The sequence below is a fragment of the Rhinolophus ferrumequinum genome, chromosome 19 (assembly GCF_004115265.2).
Source record: "Rhinolophus ferrumequinum isolate MPI-CBG mRhiFer1 chromosome 19, mRhiFer1_v1.p, whole genome shotgun sequence".
NCBI classification, from domain to species: Eukaryota; Metazoa; Chordata; class Mammalia; order Chiroptera; family Rhinolophidae; genus Rhinolophus; species Rhinolophus ferrumequinum.
In genome coordinates this window covers 46,104,412-46,129,589 of record NC_046302.1, presented here as the reverse complement: position 1 = coordinate 46,129,589, position 25,178 = coordinate 46,104,412, and the positions used below count along the sequence as shown (strand labels likewise).

The following is a 25,178-nucleotide window of genomic DNA, read 5'->3' as shown; positions in this document are numbered from 1 at the left end:
TTTTAACAAGAAAGAATATGAATTCAAAACCAATTCCTTTGTTGGTTCTTACTATGTTTTACTATTAGGAGACTGACAGGGAGTTTACCGTGTGTGTGTGTGTGTGTGTGTGTGTGTGTGTGTGTGTGTGTGTGTGTTTACTGAATCTGATTTAAGTAAACTTAGACTCCAGCTAGGTAGAAACTGAGTGCAAATTGTCCACTCTGCACTCTACATTTATGACTAGCAGGTTGTTACAATATAGTTAAAAGCAGGTTTCCATTTTTGAAAAGTTCTATCTAGTCACCATGACAACAAAATTGAAGTACCATAGCAAACCTTAGGAAAATACCTGTTTTGAGGAAAAGAAAGTTGGCCTCTTAAAGTAGTTTGAATCTTTATAGATATTTACTTCATTAAAACACTAATCTCATAGAAATAATCTAAAGCATAATTAGTAAAAAATAGGAATGTTTCATCTTCAAATGAGGTAACTCAGATTTGGCAGCCAATGATGGGAAATCTGAAATGAAAAGCAGTAACAGCAGCAGTCTTTAAGAAGCAGTTTTCCTAAGGGATCCCTCGTTGTCCCTTCACATCTTCCTATTATTAGAGAATTTGCGTTGACCTATTTAATTTTAGACCTTCCACCTCTTTGTCAAATCTGGTTGAGATCAGCTTGCCTGAGTCCTGTGCTGTTGCTCTGAGACTGAGGAGCCTGTGACTTGACAGCTGGCCAATTGGCATAGTTTTCTCTTATTGGCCGAGGAAACCGCTCAGGCAGTGAAACACTCAAAGATTTGAGACGCTTCCTCATTTTGAAAACTAGGAACATTTCTCCATGCTTAGAGAGAGCATCTACAAAGCCACAGACATTATACATTAGGATAGCTTTTTTTTCACCAAACATGAGCAGAAGTTAAAGATAATTTAAAATGTACTCCTGTGGACATAAAGCTAGCAGATTAAAACCCCCTCAATTTTAATTGTGTTTAGAGGCTTTGGTGTTTGGTGCGAGTTTTAAAGTCCCATAACCACATGATCAATCCAGGTGATTTAAAATCAATGCGAAATCCAGACAAAGGCTGTTGTAAACAGCTCTCTATTTGCTGTACGGAAAAGGTGAAAACCAGAGTGAAGCTCTTTCTTCAGTGAGATGGCTAAACCATAAGACAATAGCTCAAGCCCAAGAGGCCCTTGCATTCCCTCGGAGGAAAATCATAAAGGCAAACTGAACCTACTTCTCTTTTGTCCAGAGAAAACTAAGAAGGGCTTTTAAAACCTGTGCTCGTTGAAACTGATACCTCTTCCTTGTTAACACAAAAAGAATGCTTGGGCCATAATATATTTATATCAAATATGTAAGATACACATCCAAATAAGGCTCCATCCTTGGCAAAAAAGATATGCCCTTTAATTCTAGAAGTACAGGATTGTTGAATAATTTCCTTTAAGAATATTCAGAAGCTGAGTGCTTTTGCAATCCACCAAATTGTAAAGTAATTCATGGTTTTGAAATCTCTGGACAAATGAGCCTTATTAAAGCTGGGTATGACGACACTGCTTTTCACCTTAGCCTGTGATTTCAAAGGTCTGTCTTAGTGGTCCTTTCGTTACTCTCATTAGCGCAGACCTAATACCACTTGAATTCTTTGGGTTGGCATTAAATTAATATTAAAATGGTTCAGAATGACAGTATTAACATGGGCATCGTGCAGGAGTATTTCTGTCATGCCAATCCAAAGCAGCATCTTCCACACCTGCTTTAAATCTTCCCTACTGCTAACTGTGTGACTTTGCTAAACCACAGGTCAGGTGTTCTACTTCAGAAGTCAGATATTCGGTAGCACATTTAAATATATATATATATATATAAATATATATATAAATATATATATATATATATATATATATATATATATATATATCTCGAAAGACAAAACTCTTTTGACGTCACCGTCCTCCTAACTACCTCTCTTTCCTCTCTTTTTCCCAGTCAAGCTTCTTGAAAGAATGGTGGACACCACTGCACCTGCCTGCCGCTGCTCGGCTGCCAGGCTTCCACCCCCCACGACTGCACTGAGGCTGCTTGGAGAGCCACCGATGACATTCTGTTGCCAAATCGGACGGGTCCTCTTCCTTTTTGTCGGACTTGATCTTCAGCAGCATTTCCTCCACGAGAAAGTCTCCTCTTTTGGTGTCTAAGACAAAACAGTCTTCTGATTTTCTTCATGTCCTCACACCATCCATTCTCATGATTTTACCAGATGCGTCTCTTGTATCTCATCTCTAAATGTTGAACGTTTTCGGGATTTGTCCCAGCCCCTTTCCCTTCTCACGCTATACTCATCCACTGCCACGGCTATGATACACCAGCATGTCAATCATGTCTAAATGATTCTCTCCTGAGCCATGTATGTAGCTACATATTTGAGAATTCCCCATGAATGTTCACTAGGCATCTCAAAGTTAACATCCAAAGTGGAGCAATTCCTTTTCTATCACCCTGGAACCCACAAACCTGTTCAGTTGCTCACACCAAAAACCTGGGAATCATCCTCAACACCCCATTCTCTCAACTACCATACCCAACTCACCACGATTTCAATTTTATCTTCAAATTCATCTCAGATCGGTCCATTTCTCTCTATCTGCACAGTTCTCCTACCGGTCTGGAATGTTGTCATCACTAGCGTGGAATACTTTGGCAATAGCCATGTAACCGCTCTTCCCATTTCCACTTTTGTCTTCCTTCCATCCATTCCCCCACATAGCAGTTAAATCAGATCAAGTCACTTGCTAGAAACTGTAATAGTTTCCCACCACATTTACGATAATATCAAAATTCCTCAACATGGCTCAAGGGCCTCTGTGACCTAGCTCTGGTCCATCTCCCGTCTTCTCTCCTGTTTGCTCTGCTGTAAAATCTCCTTGGTGTATAATTTCTTTTAGTATGTTATTAACGATGTATTGACAAACTGAATGCGTCGTGTTTTCCCCAAATAAGGAAGTAGCTCACATCCTGGGAATTTCACTGGATTCACAATTTGGAAAAGGCAGCTAAAAATGTTCTTCCACTTAGGCCTCTGGAGGAAGCAGTAGTTTCCTCAAAATCATTAAGTAGAAATATATTATTTCAATAGAGTGCAGCACTAACATAGTAGTTGGTATACAGTAAATATTTAATATTTATTAAATTAATAAATTGTTTGAATGGATGCTGCAGCAAGAGAAAAGATTCTGCCACACTAGGAGGGATATGTGGAGATGGAGAAATCTAGAATTGTGTGTCGTTATCTGAATAGCTGGAGAAAACTCCCAATGAAAGACAAAGCTATAAGGGGTTAACAAGATATTGGTGACTTCTGTAAGCACATTTTCTGTTAGTGATTTTATCTGGCTCCCTCCTGTTGTAATTTGAAGAACAGAAAAGTCATGAGAAAGGGGACCTGTGGAGAGAAAAGAAGGCTATACGTGGACCCAACAGTAGTTGCTTAAAGCACTGTCAGGGCAGGTTGGCATGATATAGGTAATAGGAAAATTCTCAAATGTAATAAGAAAATCTAGGGATTCTGGCCTCAGCTCAGGACAATGAGATAAATTTCTACACAGAAAGGAATAACTAAAACCTCATAAACTAAGAAAAAATGTATAATTTCATGTAATGTTTCAAAGCAAATACAGAAATAGGTAGACTAGGATTGCAAGTATCTATAAATAGTTATACATGTAAATAAGTGATGTATAAACAAAATCTTTGTGGGGTTTATGATTTTCTCCTCTAAACCTTTCTTTAATGTTGCTACATGGCCTTTTCAGTGGTGACACCCCCTACCCAAACCAAATTCCACTCACCCTAAGGCTCTATTTCCGACCATATGATTCTAGATCTAATGCAAGTTATTTTTCCTTATATTTAAATTACTTGATTTTATAGACTGTGGGGACTTAAAACATTAATTCACAAGAATTCACACATTATTTGGTTCTCATATAATCTGTTCTTTTATTTGGCAAACCCTGTGTTTCCCAACTCCTGTCTATGTTAGAATTACCTGGGAGCATCCTATAAAAATGTAGATATCTGGGTCCCGGCCTCAGAGATTCTGATTCGGAAGGTTTAAGGTAGGAGAAATCTATTTAGAAATTTCCTACTGATTGATATGTCACCTGGTTTGGAAAGAACAATTCTAAACGACAATGCCCAGTGAATTTATACCAAAGGAACTCCTAGACAGGTAGAAACATCCAAGGAGAACTAAACACATATATATCACCATATACCGGAGATATTAATTAGTTTTGTGTGACAGTGAATAATTATTTCCCCTTGTGCGCGTTCTGTAGTTTTCAAAGCCCGCTCACAGCCTTCTGTAAACCAACCACCTCATCTTTCTGGCCTCACTTTGGTTTTTTGCAAAAATAAGGATGTTGACCTAAATTATTTTGTTTAGACTGAAAACAAAAAACAAAAAACAGTGTACTTGATACATGGTAGGCACAAGACATGTTTGTTGGATGAATGCTTGGCTACCTTACAAAAACCTTGCAGAGTGTCCGGGGGTGGTGTTAACAGGTTTGTGATAAACAGTCTTATACCTAGTAAACTTGGACTCAGAGGAGTTAAGTGACAAAATAAGTAATTGGGTCTAAATGCTCTCACTACTTACTTGGTGATCGTTCTTTCAGCATTCTTGCTGAAATTTGCCAATGAGACTGCTGGGTAAAAGACGGCCCACCTGCTATATTTTGCATTCATACCACTACCAGTGAATGACAAACTGCTGTATATGTATAATGGCATGTAAGTTGTTACCTTTTTCTTTAACCTCTGTCTACAGTAGAAGCAGTAATTCCAGAGACTTGATATACATGTCTACAAGTGATAAATCTGTGTGAGTTATAGCTATGTCCTTGTAGATTTACAACTGTAAGTTTTAATTCATCTCTGACAATGCATTTACATAAATTACAGCAACACAGTAACAATGCCATATGCTGGGATGGTCGCCCAGAGACATACAAGAGGCTTAAAGAAGCTGGCTTTCTCACCACTACAAAGGGCCGTTTTCAGAATATATGAGAAAGAAGCATTTAATTTGGTGTGGTGGCCATTATATACACGTTTCCTTGCTCCTTTCACTCCTTTGAAAGTAAACTATGTTTTTAATACCTTTTTCCACATTAATGAATATTCCAGATTAAGATGTAATTTGGGTGAAGGGCAGAATTGCTTAAATAGTCAAACATTCAAAGGAATAAATGAAAATTATTTCTAAGCTCCTACTAGGTCTTCAGGTGTGGCTGTTCCCAGCTCTGGACCAGGAGCAGAGATCAGCTAAGCTGGGAGGAAAGAGAGAGAGGATAAGATAACGGAAAGCAACCTTCTCCCTCTGGTGCAGTGAAGGGAAAGGGTCCTTGGCCTCGGACGGGGCGTGGGAGAGGATCCGAGCCAGATCTCTGGAGGCATATCCTGCACTCTTCCACCCCAGCTCACTGTTTGTGTGGGAATAAAAGGGAAAGATGATACTTTTAAAGTAATTTTATTATTAGCCTACTGAGTTTTTAAATGTTTCCTACTTCTAAGAGTTTTGTTCATAGACCAAGACACAAAGTTCTCTTTCAAATTCAGAAACTCAAAACTGGACTGACCTTTAAAGACGGCTGTTAGTCAACCTACTACCACCATTTACTGAGCACTTAAAATGTAAAAGCAGGGAACTAAACATTGTACATATGTCAGCTGAATTAATCAAGAGGAACTAAAAAATCCTCATTTTATAGGCGAGGAGACTGGTTTAAAAAAGGCTAGTACCTTGATCAAGTTCCCAAAGATAGTGTAAGGGCAATCTGCTATCAACTTTCTTTCCTGCTTATCATATCTTACAACACGCCAGGGGAAATATGCCCAGTTCCCTTGGGGAGACAAACATTGGTTGCCTTTCTCAGGCCAATCCCGTGCTCACGTAGGGTGACAGACAGCCTTCTGCCATCTCAGGCGTGAATCTCAATTTGTCAGTCGTGATAAATCCATTCTCTTTGCAACTGACAGGTTTAAAAAAAAATGGGTATGTGACACCATTTTGGTTAATTGCGACAAGAGAACAGTGCTTTCAAAACTTCTCCTTTTGACCTCTGGATGGTGTCCTCTGCATAGTCTGCTGGCTCTATGGCAGCCACCCCATACCCGAGGCAGTCTGTCCTGAGAGAGCAACACACTGAATCCTGTGGAACAGAGAAGGAAAGACTGGGGCCCTGAGGACGCTACAGGGCTGCTCACTCACCAACTACCTCTGCATGTTTCGTTACAGGAAATAATAAATTATGTAATTTAAAGCCTCTTTTGTAGCTCCCATTACTTTGTAGATAAAACATCCTAACTCTTAACTCTTTCCAACAATTCCACAATTATTTAAAAAATTCCTCTTTAGGGGTGACTGCTTAGCTCAGTTAGTAAGATAAGAGCGTGGTGCTGATAACACCAAGGTTGCCGGTTCAATCCCTGTACGGGCCACTGTGAGCTGCTCCCGCCTTAAAAAAAAAATTCCTCTCTATGCCTAAAATAAATCTTTACATTTTTTTGTGTCTGTCTTCCCTATCAGTTCATATACAGCCCACCCTTTTTTTCCCCTTTTCCCTTTTTAGAAAATGTTGCTTTTACTTTTCCATTACGGTATCAATTTATGTTTTAATTTAGCGTATATATTTAAAACGCTACCTTTTAAGGTTTATCATAATCTGCTTGCTGTATATCATGTCCCTACTCCTTTTCTTCACCCAGCCACTGCTGATGCCAATCAATCCCTTATCACCTGTTACCTGGATTGTTCCCAAAACCTCAAGGAGCAAACCTTCTTCAATTCATCCTCTGTCGTCCTGACCTTCCAAAATGGAATAATATCTGATCCTCTTGACCTCTTGCTTAAAACTCTTCGAATGGTTTCTCTCAATGTAGCCAGTGTAGTATTGATTTATGCACTCTAAAAACTTTTAAAATCAGTCACTACCAGTTAAAAATTGGGAGGTTTAAAAATAAAAGCTCAGATTTTCGGCTTATCTTAAAAAATCAGGAGATTAGGCAACACGAGGTCTACAATGCTCTGTGGCACCAATTGACAGGATCTGAGACGTGCCTGATCCCTTTACACGTGCTCTCAAGGCGCTCTCAAGTCTGCCGCAGTCCCCACACCTCCCAGTTCTGTCCCCCACACTCAAGTGGACTATCAGCTGACGGTTTATTAAAGGCTTACACTATTGTTTTATAGAGAGTAGCGTTAAAAAGAAAGATAAATATTCCTTGGATGGTGCTACCAAAAATGAAAAAAATGAAAGATAACTTTTACCTTGTTTTATTAAAAGGGTTTCCCTTGTTTTATTCATTTATGCTACCTTCTTGGTCTCTGCAGGCATTTGAGTTTGTCACTGCTGACCCATGAGGCTCCAAACAATGAAGGAATCTATCCATGCAAGGCTTACCATGAGCTCAGCCCTCCTAACTACTAGGCTTTCTCTCTCTTTTCTATCACACTCCCACACTCTTTTGCAACCTTTGCTCCCAGCACAGCAAAACCTTACACTGCCCGGAATGCACGTTAAGATAAATGATGTCTCTGCACTTTTGTCGATGCTTCATTCTCTCTCTGAAAAGCTTTCTTCCTCCATGTGTGCCTTCGGAATACCTACCTACTCAGGACTCAGCTCAAATATCATCTTTTTTACGAAACTTTCCCTGTTGTTTACTACTGTTAAAGGAGTCGCCCTGTCCTTCTTTGTGGCCTGTCACATTCTATTGTATTAGGTTGGTGCAAAAGTAACTACAGTTTAAAAGGTTAAAAATAATTGCAAAAATCACAATGACTTTTGCACCAACCTAACAGCATGGAAGCACTTTATTGTACTTACGTACTTGTTTCACTTTTGTCATCCCTACGAGACTGTAAATACCTTACCCACACAAGTAGTTATTTCCGTCTGCATTTCATGGTGACATGTAAATACTTCTAGGCACTATGCAGTGAAGGTATTGGAATCTCTCTTACCTGACTTCTGTTTTACTGACTCAGGCTTAACCAATACTCTCTATTCCCTCTGTAAAATATGATGACTGATGCCCACTACAAGGAATGTTAGCGGTTTAATGGCCCACTTGCTACTGCTCCCACCCATTGAGCTCTGTGACCTGAAGTTAACTAAAGCTATGCAAATTGGGCTTGTCAATGTAAATATTAATATATAGTAGAATTAAATGCCACATAAAACTGTAAAATAAGAATGGGAGGACAGCTTTAGAAAGACATATACATACACACACTCATAAAATTAGGTGTGACACAACTGAAAAACTGGGAAAAGCATAAACAAACATCTAGGATTATACTCTGAGATTGCTTTATAAGGACCTTTCACTTCCCAATCTACTTGGAAAAAAAACAACAAACAAAAAAACAAAACAAAAACAGAAGCTGGTTTTTTGTTTTGGGGTTAGAAAGGGTTAGAAAGAAAAATGTTCTAAAACTATAATCAATGGACCGGTTATGCAAAGAAAAGGGTTTGGTCTCACACCAAGAGATGGAAAATAATTTAAATGCTATAAAGACAATTTTTAAATGAAATGTTTGCGATGTATATCGTTTTATATAATCCCACTCTTGAGCAACATTTTTGATTAACTGAGCGACTTTTGGGGCTGAATATGCCGGGTCCGAGGGCTTTTGTGGTACCTGTGTATCTGCCCCTGCCGCACAGACGTGAGCTCCACCAGCTCCATTTGACAATATGCTTCTTTAAATCACCATCAACATTTCTTTAGAACTCACCAAGAACTACAGACTCATGTCCTCATTATATACGTTTTAGAGTACTCAGGATTCATAGTTACTGAATGACTACTACACGGCAGGCCTTGTTCTAAGTACCTTATATAACAACAGTGGATATAAAAAATACAAGGCAGTGAATCCAGAATGAATCCAATGCAGCATGATTCTCCTACCTGATATTTTCTTAATTTATGGACTAAATGTATGTGAGATATGTATATTTAGACGTTTGTACTTTCATTTTTTATGTGTTGAAAGGAAAAAGACAATGGCTAGGAAGGAAACTGAATGGCATTGAGAAATGAAGATAAAATGTGAATTGTGAGAATCATAATAAATTTCAGTCTACCTAATGCTTTTGCAAGTATGTTGAAATGCTTGTAATAACTGCTGCGTCTGTAAACGGTAAAACTCTCTGCCTCATATATTTCCAACTATACATATTACCAAGAATGTAATTTTTTCTTTCTTGGTGCAAAAATCTTGACTACTGCCATTCAAAGTACAACACAGATATAAGAAACATTCAATGCGTGCTGGAGTAAAAAACCAATAGAAAAACACTCCTCTATACAGTCAGTTAAAAATATTCTTTAAAAAATTTTAAACTTTCAGAATAAATGATGATCCAATTTCAAGCACTGCTCCAGATATGTGTTTCTCTTCCTAGAGGTTCTTCCCTAAATAGCACTTCATTTTTAAAACGGGAAGCTTGTAAGGTAATTCTTCAACACAGTGTCAGGAAGCCATTGTCTTCTCCAACCATTCATCTTATTATCACCCCTGATGCCATATTTCTGGCTGTTGCTCCAGAATGTCATAGAAAGCACCTGCCATAAAACCAGCTGCTGAAAAGAGCAGGAAGAAAATACCTAAAATGTCACTGTCTGACTAAGTACTGTAGTCAATTCTCGCTGCAATTTCTGCAATCACCACGTAAGTGCCCTTGATGTATAAGCGTTATAGAATTCTGCTCAGTGAAAACTGTGCCTGGAGCTTCAAAACTCTGCCTTAAAGAAACATCAATCTTGCTGTCCACCACATCCCTAAGGCCCATTGCTCCTCCTAACTAGAAGTAAAATCTTTGTTATTTTTAGAGAGAAGAACACATTGTTTTCCAAACTTCCATTAATATAGGTGTGTTTGCTGACATTTCTGTTGAGTCTTGAATATTAGCTCTTTTGATATGTAGTAGCTGCAGAGGGCTTGCCAGAATTAAACGGCCCATAGAAAATTACTCTGGTTTACGTTCATTAGAATGCTTTAAATCCCATGCTGAAGACATTTTTGTATCTTGCCAAGCCCCCGTTTTCCTAAAAATATGATTTATGAAAGATGCCAGCATTCAGTTATTTCTTAAACACTTCGCTAACACTATGTAACTATTTGCAAAATCTGTTACTGGCTTAGCATTTCCTGAGCCACAGATAAGAGGTGTCTCTGCTTATCTTGGAATGACTGTTTTTCATATAAGATTTGTGCAATTCCTAGTGTGATGCTAATTTGAAAATTGCTGTAACAGGAACCATTCACATATAGCGGGAAAACATGTCTTAGTTTTTGGTAAGTTGCTTCCCCATGCTTTCTTACTCCTCGGGCCTTTGCAGATGTTGTGCCTCCTGGAATCATGTCCCTTCCCCTTCTTTCCAGAACTCCTCATTGTTAATGGCTCAGCTCAGATGTCCGCTCCTGTAGAAAGCTCTCCCCGCCCATTCTCCCTAGGCTCCTAGGCTAGTGTTCCAGCGTGTTCTCCCAGGCACCCTCCCCTGCCTCCCCTCCAGGAAAGGGTGGCCACAGTATCTCAACTACGGGTTTATACCCATCTTCCACACCAGTTTATAAATTCCTTGAGGGCAGGAACAATTCATGTTTATTTTTTGATCTCTTGCATATAATATGGCGTCTGGCACACACAAAAAGAGCCATCAGAATTTTTCAAAATATTTTTTATAAATAAAATGAGTGATAACTCATGAATAAATTAACTAACACTCCGTTATCTATGCTGACAAGTACAGGAGGTGAAACAGACCAACTGTGGGGTTTCTTTTCTTTTCTTTTTTTTTTTTTACGAGAATAATTGTGGTTCAAGAGTCATTCTGTTATTCACCAGACTATTAAGAAGGGTGTGAAGAAACTAACGCCCATAAACTATGGGAAAATAATTTCAGAGCATTCCGGTGATCAAATGCACAAATCTTTTGACCTAGCTCTGTACATCCAGGAATTCATTCTAAAAAATTCAGCGAGGCATAAAAGTGATATAAATAAGGCTATTCAGTGTAGCAGTGCTTATAGTGAGAAATTGGTGGTGGGCGGAGCTTAAATGTCAATGGACAGAGGACTGATTAATGCATTCTGCTACATCTGTGTTTTGGGATATTATGTGGTCAAACATTAAAATAGCCCCTCAAACATAACATGTCTAGTTCTCAAGTCTTGACCTTCATTCCTACTCCTAGACTGCTTTTTTCCCAATTGTTAATGGCACCACAATCCATCTAGTTGCTCATGACTCAAACCTACGAGTCACCCTTAAATTCTTCTCTGTCTCTCACCTCTGCCTGCCCCTTAGCTCCCTACGCCCTGAACCCTACATTTGTACAATCATCAAGACCTGTTGGCTCTACCAAAACACATCCTTTATCTGTCCACTGTTCTCCATCTCTACTGTAGCAACCACGGATGTTCCCCACAAGCTAGTAAGTCTAATTCTCAAAATTTGCAGTTGAAGACAAATGGGAATAAGTGAAGAGAAGATCGACAGGAAAGCAATGAGGCAATCTTCCTCAGATTCCATATTTGCTTTAAGTTGTAGTTTTCCTGTTTTTCTCATTAGTTTAGTTAGATGCCTGGCAGACGGGTGAATATAACAATCTGACTGGCCCAATCAGTGAAGTCTTGTTAGCGGAAAAATAAAGGGAAGCCAAGCTGGACAATGATGGGATAAATCAAAGTGTAAAGACTAGTGAAAATGGATTTGGACAGAGTTCAGAGTTGCTTTCACTTCAGTACCAGTGAATCAGCAAAGGAGCAGGGCAGAGAACATTCTGGAGATGAGGGAAAAGTAAGTGGACGAAGTACCCTGTGGCCTCCTCCTTTCCTCATGAAGGTCGATGCATCCCCCAGGGAGTACGGAATCTTGGAGGCCAGAGAAGCCCCAACTTCTGGCCCACAGCTTTTTATAGCATTAGGCGGTGTGATGGGGCACACGTCAGCATTCCGGAATTTACCTCCTGCTTCTTAAGGGATTAGAGCTAGACCTTAGTTGCCACAGTTCTATACATACAATCAATCTTTACCTCTATTTTTTCCTTCATTATCTGGCCTCGGGCAGACCTGGTCATGGTCCAGTACAGAAATATAGGTACATCTTTTATGACTCATAAGAAAGAGGCTCTCTCTGCTTTTGTTGAACAGATACCCTACCATCCCTCAGAGAGAAACATTTTAATGAGGTGTTTCTGACATCCCCAAATATAACTGCACCCAAATTACAAAAATATTTTTTACATAATTAAGGCACATGTTGTCTTCGTTTATCATGTCATGTTATATTTCTTATATTTTTTACTCCAAAGATTCAGGGTGTTTTATTTGATCCACATGTATAAATACTGTGCATTTACTGTGCAGTAGGCACTAGAAAATAAGGGGTTTTAAAAATGAGTTCTTTAAGGAACTTATTTAAAATTTTCAATAATAAAGTTCTTTTAATAATTTAAGATTTAGCTAAGGCATCAGCCACACTTTCTTCCTCTCGTACACCCCTGCCTTTTTTGTAGTACTATGTCAAAAGCAAGAAAGTAAGTGCCTAGATTTACCAAAGTGAATCAGATACTTCCAAGTGACACATACAAACGTCATAAGGAAAATTAGCGACCATGAGCCTAAGAGAATCTTGCACGGAGCCAGCAGTTATTCATTACAAAGAAGGATTGGAAAATCAGCTCAAAAAGGATTGGAAAATCAGTGAGATACAATATCAAGTCTGCCAAACCAAAGGCAAATATTGCTGGAGGGAGGATTTTCATTGCTGGTTTAACCAAACACATACCTGTAGCTCTAAGGATTCCTGGAACTTAATTAGCCTGCTTATCGAGAACAACACCTACCAACAAAACTTAAGCACTTCATAGGGAGTTACTGTTTTTTTTTTTCATTAAGCAAAATTCGCGAGTCAGGCATATATATCCCTCAATTGCTAGCAGGTGCCTAGTAAAAATGCAGCCAGCAGCACAGCAGGATTTTAACTATTGAACGGCATCAAAGTTTCTGATTTCCATAATCAGTAAAGATTCAGTTTACCACCACAGGCAAGAGCTGCCTTTAGAAAGGAAATGTACGCATGGCCTCAGGCAGTGCTGTCTAACTTTTCCACTAGCCCAGGAAACGAATGGGAACTCAAAGTTTTGAGTCTATAAACATCCTAATGTCTCAAGTTTTATCTTTAAACTTCATGTACTTTAATTGCAATGTAATGGATTTCCAAGTTCAGTATAATATAATAATAACCAACATTTACTGAATATTAGCTACTTGGCAGGCCCTGGGATAAGAATTTTACATAAATTATCTTATTTACATCTCATAATAACAGGCACTATTTCTATCACCATTTTACAGTGAAGAAACGTCAGCTCAGAGAAGTTAAGAACCTTCCCCAAGGTTATAAAATTAATAGGTGGTAGGGATGGAATTCAAGCCACACAAGTTTCTAATTATTCTTCTCCAATACATTACACTACACTGCTGTAAACCACTCTTCTTCCTCAGTTATCTACTTCAGGGATTAGCAAACTTTTTCTGTAAAATATAGTAAATATTTTATTTAGGCTTTGGGGACCACGTATAGTCTTTGCCGGCCACAAAAACTCAATTTTGCAGCTGTAGTGTGAGACCAGTGATAGACAATCCTTAAATGAATGAGCAGGTCTGTATTCCAGGAAAACTTTATTTACTCCAACAGGTGGCAGGCAGATTTGGTCAATAGTTTGTGAACCCTTGATATAAGTAAAATGCACGTTGCAGACACATTTGTATATTTATTCTGTGGTTTTGCATAATCCAGTTTGGGAAGAACAGGTTGCAAGAAAACCGAAGAGAGAGAGAGAGAGAGAGAGAGAGAGAGAGAGAGAGAGAGAGAGAGAGAGAGAGAGAGAGAGAGAGAGAGAGAGAGAGAGACCAATGCAAAAGAAAAGGGAAAGGGATTAAATGTTGTCTGTTCTGTTCTTCATCAGCCAATCTGATAACAACAGGGAACCTATATGACCTTCCCTCTAGTTCCGTGGTCTGGATTCCCTGCTCCCACTGGGCCCATGGATATTCTCTCAGCCTCTGGCATCCTGGCCAGGCCACAGCTGATTTCCCTTCAGCGGGACTCTCTCTTTTAGGTGGTCATGCCTTACCTTTTTCCACCTAGCTGGAACCTCATCCCCTAGAGGCCAGTGAATTTACATTTTTTTAGGTCCAGTCTCTATGTTTTCACTCATGCTAGGAAAAATGTCCCACTTTCTGATAACTGAGTCTAATAGCTAATTCAAGAAATGCTCTACTGCATTGCTGGTTCAAAATCCCTACTCCCCTGATTCACATCTAAAACATCATTTCTAAATATGTCAACTCTGCTTGTGTATCTTGTTTTAACTGTTGCCTCACTTATTTCAAGTACTACAACACTAATACCATAAAAGAATTTAGAGAATCTTTGTCACTTAAGAGCTCATGGATCTAACTGGTAACTGGCAAAAGTAGTTAAGATTGATTTTAGAGATTTGGCGTTGTTTTCATGTTCTGAATAATGAGAGAAAAAGGTAACGTTCAGTTTCACACAGAACTGGAAGGTAGAAGTATTCAAGCATGTAACACTAATGATAACTTTGGGTATCAACATCCAGACGCTGAGGTAGAAAAAATCATGGGGACACTAAAATGTCTAAATGTACTAAAATGATACACAGAAAGCAAAATGAAATATAAATGACATTACAAATTCCTGTTAAGAAAGAATGTCTTTGATTAATAAGTACATCTCAAGTAACTTAATTAAAAAGAATAAGATAATTCAAATGATTGTTTTTGCACATTACCAAGATCTTCACTGAGACCCCTTAGGAAGAAGAAAACTGTAAAGAAATGCAGTTTAGTACCGTTTCGCACTTTCTCATTAATTCTTAGCTGCTGGTCTTCTCTCACTCCTCTTTGGGTTACTTCACTATATGTGAGTTACTTCGCTTTTCTCTCTGCTGGTGACAATCGTGTCTTGTCCAGTAACAAGTGTCCCCTCTCTGATTTCCACACTTCCATTTTTAAGAAGCTTGGAAAGGTTCCCTTGTTCTATTTTTTTTTTTTTGTCCTTACTGGGTAGATGTTTGTGGCTTACTTTTCTCAAGTCTGCTAATAATAATATACTCCAATTTAAAAACACTGTCTTAACCAAAACAAATTCTGAAAATGCTATGTGAAGACTCGGTCTCTTAGGGCTTAGGTATGGGATGTCTTCTTTGTATATTGGTTTGAGGGAAGTGGATATTATAGGAGTGAATATTATCAACAATATGTAATTTAATTTTTAAGCAACTATTCAGAGTGAGTCACTGCTCAAAGTGTGAGTTCAGAGTAAAGAAATATGGTCACCAGTGAGGAGTTAATGCTTTGGAAAAAACACTAACAAAATTCAACAGTGATGCAAGGATGGGTCAGGGGTGCATACCCTGTGCGTTCCCAGGGGGGCACGATTCACATCCCTCCATCAGAGATGCTGAGATGGTCTGCTATGGAAACACTCCAGCAGTATCCTCTACGCTTGTCTGATCCCTGAGACTTTTACCCCCAGTACCTGCTACCATCTCTTAGAACTATTTCATGGAAAACAGTCAGGGAAGCTTTCGGAGAATTAATTTCATAGTTTACGAAATTTAAGAGACAGTTTAAAATTTTAGCCACATCCTTATGAATTTCTTCACATTCTGTCTGGAAATTCCTAATAGAGTTGAATATGTCAATCTGATACAGTTGAATGTAATTTCTAATAAGGTTGAATGTACCAGCGCTGATAAATGGTGCAGGAAATGGAAGTAGGACTTGGAACTACTCGTCAGTAAGCGCTGTAAATTATCGTGATCATGACAGAGCCTCGCCCTGGTTTTGGATTAACTGAGTGTGACTCTGGGATAAAGAGATTTAAAGTCTCTTCGATTCACTTATATCTAAAGTGGGGCTACACTTGCCCTGTCTACCCAATTGGTACATTTTGAGAATCAAGTGACCAAGACCAAGATTAAAATCAAGAATATTTCAAATAATTTTTCAAATAATAAAGTGTCATGAAAACATTAAAGTTACAAAAGTATATAAAGTAATATTATTATTTCGAATACAGCATCAGCTTCCTTTTTATAGAGTCCCACTAAATACTATTGTGATTTCTTCTTTTCTTGAAATTTGACCAGAGAATACTCTTACAATATCTCACTTTACCCCGTCAGAAAATGTTTATGTAGCCATTAACCATAATCATGTATCAATTTTTTTCAGAAAACATAGGGCAAAAATCTGGAATAAAATCATAATACTTTGTTTGAAAGAAAAAAAGGTTGATTGCGAAGGGGTCTGTATCACCTGTATCACCTGACGAGGCTCCATTAGGACCCATTTCTGGCAGCCCCTCCTTCCCACTGAATAAAGACAGTAGGACTCTCTATTCTTTGAGTCCTTCATTAAACTATTGATCCCTTTAGCATTATCCATAATGTTCCAGCAGCTCAGCATGTCAACTGGCGAAGTGCAAGTCTCTCACTCCTTTCAATAACTTCCACACTTTATGGAGAGAAAGTCATAATGATTTATTTACCTGACATTTTCCAGTCCGGATGTCGTACAGGGCCACTGAACCATGGCGAGCTCCGACTGCTATTCTGTGATTCCGCTCGTAATAGCTGACCATGTAGAACCTGAATGGAACATTTTTACAACAACAACAACAACAAAAAAAACCCAGGTGAGATGACCTGCACGTGGAAGTGGACAGCAACACATTTCAACGATTAAAGCCAACTCTGATATATATTCTTAAATAAATGTATCTGTAATTAATATATTGAGATTTTTCAACGATGTTTCATTTTGGTAATTCTTAAAATCAACTGAAAGAAAAATGATGCAGAATGCCACATAGACCTGTTAATAATAATTTTCAGTAGAAAACAATTTCATAGTAACAAACAACCTTGTTTTGAAATAAGAAATAAGGATCAAATACAAAAAAGATTAAATATAAAAACTCAGTTTTGCTACAGTACTATTATGCAAATATTTCTATTTGAACAGAATTGGAAAAGATGAAAAGGCTTACATATTCAATCTAATTATGTTCCCATGGTTTATTATAGTACTAAGGAGTGAAATATACTTTCTACCAGAACAATCATAAAAAGGCCATATAAATGTTATGCTTAGGTTCACATCAATAATTTAGAATTAAAGTAGAAAGTTACCCACCAGAAAAAAGTCATTTGGCAAATTCCCTAGATTGTCCACATTTATTAGTTTATCTAAGTGACAGCTGTGACTACAGGTAGCATAAACAAACGTATTCGGTGCTTATTTGGCATTGCACAAAAATAGGATATAGGGAAGATAGTTCGAAGTTTATAAGAGATTGATTTATTTTTATTTATTTTTCTTTTTTCTAGATTAATTTTCATGACTGGATTAAATATATGAATTCCTAATATAGGTTTTGTCATAATGATTTCATTGCCATATGGCTAGAATTCAGGAAAGTAACAATGAAAATAATTAGAAGTGTAAATAAGGTATGATTTTATACCCCCAAAGAGTTTTGAATATACCTTTCCATTATCTAGTCCTACTGTCTCAGTGCAAGTTGCCCGGATAAACAAGTGGCCTATCCTAAATATTTATGAGGATATTGCATCAATTCTACTACACATTCCTTGCCTTTTTTTCCCCTTTGGATCTATACTACCAGAAAAGGTTGGTAACTTTTCTGTTATTAGTTTTTAAAACATGGGAGGGGGAAGTAAAACAACAGAAAAGAAATATCATTCTCTATCTCTTTCTTAAGATTGATATAGAGTAAAAAAGAATTAGGGCATGGGACTGCATTTCTGAAATTCTGGTAAGAAAAGTTGAGAGAGAGAGAAAGAGAGAGAGAGAGAGAGAGAGAGAGAGAGAGAGAGAGAGAGAGAAATATTTGAATGTGAGCATTTTGAAACCAGGGACATTCTAACAAAGCTATTTTTGTATTAGCAGACATGACATGAATACACATTTCATCAATATGGAAAACTACTGAGTTTTTAAATTTTTTGTTTGTTACCTATTACTAAGGAATAGATTCAGTAATACTTTTGTCCCATCCCTAAGCCTTACCCAGTGATGCAAACTCCTTCCTCTTTAGTGGAAGATTAATGCTTCATATTTAGTCACATTCAAGACCCTGCTTTAGGATGTACTGCTGGGTTGTGCTGGGCTCAGGTATGGGATGTCCTCTTTATATATTGGTTTGAGGGAAGGAAGGGTATGGAAGGCTGCTGACACATAGGAAGCTTCCCCATTATTAAGTGGTCAGGAAAAAATTAGTTTCTCAAAGCTCTTCCTGTTACAGTATATCATGCTACCTTCATACAGAAGGTAGGAATCAGCACTCAAAATCTAGTGTTCTTATACTCAAAAATAAAAATGATCAAGAAGAGTTAAAAAATGTTTACTATTTTGTCATTCGATAATCAATTACAGTGGTCTAAATATTGGGCAACACTATACATCTATATCTCTGCCTATATTTGTATCTGTATCTCTATACACATGTAAGCACACACAATTTCTATGCTAGTACAGTAACATGGAATATAACATCTAACAAATATTTTAACAAATATTTATTTTGTGGTTAATAAGCCACAGGTATTCCACTGGTATTAAAAAAATAATGTATCATTAAGCTTTGCACAGATGTAACAGCTATATTGCCCAAATCCCACAAAACGTGAATATAATTACCCCTCATAATAACCCCCTTCAAAACAACTATTGGTAAAATACATTTATGTGGACAAAATTTTACTTAGTTAACTAGACTCTAAAAAGTTTTCATTACATTGACTATTTTCTATGCTCTGGATATCAACCTCATCCTTCTGTATCATCCACAAACACCAGTATTTATGGGAGAAAAAAAGAACAACTCTGTTATTGGTATCAAATCTTTAGTTGGCCTGAAAGAACCATGTATTACAGATCTGAATTTTCCATTCTTTGCAATTTACTACTAGATTAATGATTCTAAACAGCATCTTAAAGAATTTTGGAGATCTTATGGCATATTTTTATCTAGGACTTCTTGATCAACTTTTTATTCCTTTAATCATGTCTCTTTTAACAGAATAAATCTATGATACGTATGCAATCACTTCCTAAGTATCCAGTCTGGGGACTGGCTGCAGTGAGCCTATCTCTGCTGAGGGTTTCCAGAACCTCCTATACCCCTAGACTACTCTTCTCTGCTGGGGGTGGCTATCAAGATTAGGGATGGTGAGATACATATACTTGCCCCCAAAGTATCAATAGATTGAAGAGGAGGATCCATGACAGTTTTTAAGACTATTATAGTCTTGACCTGATTCTGCAGGGAAGTCTTGAATTCCAAAATTTATGGGGTAGGGTTAAGAGTAAGGGTTCACGTGTGCTGAGCCTTCTGGAAACGGCATCTCAGTCTCCAGTTCACTGCATTAATAACATGTCACTTGGGCAGCATTTCTTGGGCAACAACCGGATAAGAATCCTTTTGTTATATTTAAGTTAGAACAATGGCTGTTTCCTCAGCTCACCACAAGGAAACTCAGTTAAGTCAGAGAGAACATTGCCACTCACGTGTGTACGTACATACGTGAAAGGAGAGTAAAGTGGAATTGAGTAATGTTGCAAATGTATCTCTTGCTGGGGCTGGGGTGGTCCTTATCCAAAGTTTAGTCACTGGCCTCACCTTTCATAATTGCCCACATGCAGCCAGTGTGATCCTTTTCAACCATAAATCAAATCACTTGTCTCTTAGGCTGTCAAGCGTCCTTCAAGACCCTGCATGATATGGCCCTCCCACATCTCAGACTTCAGCACCTCTCCTTTGCTCACTCTGCTCCAGTCATATTGATCTCCTTGTACTTTCTTGAATATGCAGAGAGCGTTCCCACTTTGGAGCTTTAACACGTGTTGCTCTCTCTGCTTGAAAATCTCATCTGCCCAGTATCTCCATGGCTCAGGACTTCACTTCATTTGGCTCTCTGTTCCCAGGGTATCTTGATCAAAGGAGTACTCATGGGCCGTCCTAGTTAATCCAGCAGCTCATTCTCCATTACTCTTGAGTCCAACATCCTACTTTTTCTTTATTATACTTAGCATCTCTGAGATATTAAACAATAATTTTTTTGTTTGCTGCTTGTTTCCCTCTTTTGAGACTCTCTTTTGTTGAAGAATGTGTGAATATGTAAATATGGTCCAAGCAAGGATACAGCAGTAAAAAGTTTACTGCAGTAAGAATTCATAAATATGGTTCAAGCAAGCAGGACGTAGCAGTAGAGTTTAATTCAAAATACAGGACTAGTGTACAAACTCTACTAAACAGATCGAATTTGAAGACCAATGAATATTTTATAGGGTCTAAAATAATAATGGAGACAAACACAAAGCAAACAAAAACTGTTCAAAAAAGTTAGGCAGAAATCAAGAAACAAAACTGCCCCATGACCCTTCTAAAAATGTATTTTCAATTGAGACAAACAATTGCAGATTTTACAAGAAGTTGGAGCCTGGGTACATTAGCAGCAGACTGATAGCTGCATAATGGACACTATTTAATTATATCTTTGGGAACTAGAAAATATTACTCGGGCTGAAACTTATGGAGGCAAATCTAGTCTAAATAATGATCTATACAATAAAGTATATGTTTTTGGTATAAACATGGTCCTGGGAATAAAAATTATTCTAAGAATGAATTTGCCAGATATTTATATCACCACACATAAATTTCAATGAACATGGTATTATCACACCAAACATTACTGAATGAAATAATCACTTATCAATCATTATTAAATACTAGAATAGGTGATTTTATTTCTCCAAAGCCGTATTTGTGACTTCAGCTCTTCAGGAGTAACTCCCACCAGGGTGGTTTATGATGTGAAACACAAACGTGAATTGAGTTCATTCTGGTGCAGGATCCTGGGGCAAATCACTTTGCTGGAGAGTTTGCCAGGCACCCAATACCCGAGTCTCTAAATTATTTTGGTACTTTCTACTTACAGTCTCCTTGCTTTAATGACCTTTTCTATGTTTATTAAAAATGGCCCCCAAATCAGAGAAAGTCTGTGTGAAATTTAAAAGTTACTTTGGAAAAATATAGTTAAAGGAAACATGCAACTCTCAGCAGAAATATGATTTGAGAAAAAGAAACCTGTAAAATCACTTTCTTAATTACGACTTTGGTAATGTGCAGTGGTCTCAGGACACTGAGTTACTACTGTACATCATATTCTTGAGCATTAAAATGCAACGAGAAACACTCTTCAACTAATCCAAAAATTAGTCTCCAATTTAACATGAAACCATCTAAAGTCTAAGCAGGTATGGAATAGAATGTAAAGCTATTTACAATCCACTAATTGCAACTATTTGCAGCTAATATTCACTGAGTATTGAGTGTGTCAGGCATTGTCCTAAGTCCTTGGGTATGTATTTTCATAGGTAACTGAGCATTAGAAGCAATTCTTAATTGAGTTGCTTTTAGAATTTCTTGATGACGTTGATTTAAAATGGTCTACAAACTTTTGATTCTTTTTGTTACAAACGTATGAAGGCAATAGGTACTTATAAAAAACTCAGCCACCACCAATAGGTATACAGTAAAAATTAAGTCTTTCCTGTCATATCCCGCTCCCTCACCAAGGGTTAACTACTGTTAACAATTTGGTGGACCTTTCTAGAGCATTTTCTAATTTTTACTGCAAAAATGAAACATTTGATTATTCTGCAACTGACTTTTCTTCCCTTAGCACTTCATGGAGAACCCTCCCATGTCAGTATATGTGATCCCATGTCATTCTTTCTCACATCTGCATGTGTATATTCCATTATTTAACTATTCCCTTCCTGACAGACATTTAAGTTATTGTATAGTATACATGGATCCTTATATACCTAGGTGAGCATTTTATAGAATAATTTCCCCAAAGCAAGATTCCGGATTAAAGCATACACACATTTAAAATTTTGATAGGCAATGACAAATTATTTCCATTTCCACTAAAACTGAAAGAGTGCCCCCACTTGGTATCAATAAACTTTCCCCTTTTTTTGGCCAATACGAGTAAAAAATGGAATCACATTTCTGTTTTAGTTTACATGAAGTAACTTTTTAGATTGATTCACTTGGTTACCCTCTGCAGGATACGCATGTAGGTTTATTAATGTAAACAAAAATTATTTAAAATCGAACCAACACACCGCACCCTTTTACTCATCATGCATAGTGGATAAGGAATGAGTCTCCTCAATTTCCATGTTGTGCTTCCAATAACCCATGAAAAGATCCGAGCCCTAAACACAGGCAATCCTGTCCTGTTGGAAAGAATGGGAGGTCTTCTGCAGTGGAGTGACGTATAGGTCACTGTGACCATAAGAAGGTACCGACTCAATTCCGTCCCTGGCCAATGTGAGATGCCAAAGAGCTCTTCTGAGGGCCACCAGGTAAGGGGCCAGGGCCTAAGAGACTCAGGAGTAGGTTCTCAGAGCTTTGGTCGACAGCCCTCAGAGATGCCACCGTTGCAATCACGGAGGGACGCTTTGTAAAGGAGGAGGCACTTTACAGAGCACGCTCACACCCACCCACCAAGACTCCAGGCCTCCATGAGGCTGGTGGGTCTGAAAGATCTGGAGCCAAGAAAGTGGCTTTGGTGAAGGCATCAGCTCAAGGGGAACTGTGTTAGTTTTTGGGGGTGTGAGCGGTAGAGGGCGGGGAAATGTTTTCACCCGTCCAAAAGGACAAGAAGAAAAGATCTCTCATTCTGGGGTGGTGATGGGCACTGGTGGCGAATTCCATTTCAGAGTCACGACTTCCCACTCAGCATTTTGCACACTATAAATAGTCAATAGATATTTCATGAATAACACTACTGAGTACTTAATAGGTGAATTACTGGCCTTCTAAAAAAACTTGCAATACGCACACTGTAGCTGGGGTGTTAATAGAATTGGAAACACTCCCCAGGCTGTACAGGGAGAACTTCGCAAGGACAACTACCATGCAGGTTGAGGCTGTACCCTATGATGGCAGAGGAAAGGTCTCTTATTACTTGACTCTGCCACTTAATAATTGTGTGACCTTGGATAAGTTACTTAACTTGCCTATGCCTCAGTTTCCTCATCTGTAAAATGGGAACAATAATAGTAACTATTAAGGTTGTGAGGATTAAATGAGCAATACACATAGAATACTTTGAACAGTGCTGGGCACACAATAAACACTTACAATGGTAAGTCCACTCAAACTTTAGCAGCTATCATTATATCACCGTCACCATCGTCATCAGCTGCATCTCTTAATATATCGTGTTTCCCCGAAAATAAGACCTAGCTGGACCATCAGCTCTAATGCATCTTTTGGAGCAAACATTAATATAAGACCCAGTATTATATTATATTAATTATATTATATTATACCCAGTCTTATAGTAAAATAAGACCAGGTCTTATATTAATTTTTGCTCCAAAAGACACATTAGAGCTGATGGTCCGGCTAGGTCTTATTTTCGGGGAAACACGGAATACTACAGAAAGAATAAATAAAATTTGTTATTTTCCTAGGGCAAATAAGTACTGACTAATAATATGCTAATACATAAGAGAAATAAATGCCCTAAAATATTTTCAAGTTGCTTATTTCTTAAATACTTGTGATTTGTGAATATAACCTGATAACAATTGCAAATTACTTTAGTTTGAAACTCTTCTCTATCATTTCAAACAGTCTGAAAATTAAATATTCTTGTTGTTATATAGTGAAATGGAATACTCCTGGAAGCTTTAGAGGTTTTTTTTTAAAATGAGTAACTTTAATATTGAAAGACAGCTATGTTTGGGAAGTTTTTAGGAGTCGGGAAATGGACTAAACTGGTGTGGGAAGGATTTCTACTCATGTGAGTATATGAGCAACATCTATAATTATTTGCTACAAAGAGTATACTACAAAATGATAACCAATTTCAGAATTTTACTGGAAGTCAGGACAGAAGTTGTTTTATATCCCATTATTATTATCACCATATGGGATAAGAACAAACCACAGGTTTGGAAGACTTTTTAAAAAAATGAGCTCATGCATTGTTCTAAAGTAGACAGTGTTCATTTCCTTACTGGATTTTAAGTGCCCATTTAGGGTGAACAAAGCTGATTCAGCTTTTCACTTGAAAAGCAGAATCAATCAGTCTGTCTACATAATAACGAAGTTTAAGAAAAGGTAAACTATCTCTGAAAATACAGACTTTTAACTCTTCTGTCTCATTTAACTTTTTTCCAAAAAGTTTCAAAAGTTTAAATACTTATTTTTAATTGAATATTTTGTATCTTATCTATGTCATAGCTTTAGTGTTTTCTCAATAATTACATTTTATTATTTTTCATTTCAATTATTCTAATACATATCCAATTTTAAATTTAAAAAGAAACACAGAGAACACAGAAAAGAAAAAATTAAGAAAGGCAAGTTACCCTTTACCATTAGTCCCTTCTATTCCCACAGGTAACCATGACAAATACTCTGGGGTGTGTCTTAACAGATTTTTTTCTCTTCATATGTTTACATGTATATGCATGAATATCAATCCTTACATACAGTTATCCTCTTCCAAAATGATTTTATTTTATTCTTCTGAAGCTTTGCTAGTATCTCTTCAAATTTCTCTTCTACTGACATCTTTCCATGTCAGTAGAAATGGATTGACCTCAATCTTTTTAAGGCCTGTATGGTATGCCACAATTCTAGTATCTTTTAATGGAAACAACTGTTGGTAAGCAAAAATTACCTTTAGAGGATAGAAGTGAGTAAAGTGTTTTAATATAAAGTATATTTTCTATGTAAAATAACACGTATTAAGAGGTTCCCAAGAAAGGCCAATTGAGAGATAATCAGTTAAATCCAGCAAAAGCATGTAAAACACTTTAAATTTCAATGTCAATACTACTAAAATTTAGGTGATTTATCCATTTACAGTAAATTAGAGAAATTTATATTCTACGTCCTTTAAAATTAGTGTTCTCCTTAGTACCACTATTACTCTACAACTACTATTATTACTGCTG

General features: G+C 37.6%; 1 protein-coding gene across 2 annotated transcripts in view; it reads right to left on the bottom strand.

Moving 5' to 3' along the window:
* The window catches only part of WDR7 (WD repeat domain 7), a 300,771-nt gene that overhangs the window by 44,543 nt on the left and 231,050 nt on the right, over nt 1-25,178 (bottom strand). For both annotated transcript variants that reach the window (XM_033087148.1, XM_033087149.1), the window contains one exon: nt 16,651-16,750. In XM_033087148.1, the coding sequence (XP_032943039.1) occupies nt 16,651-16,750 (100 nt within the window). The remainder of the gene's footprint in view (nt 1-16,650; nt 16,751-25,178) is intronic.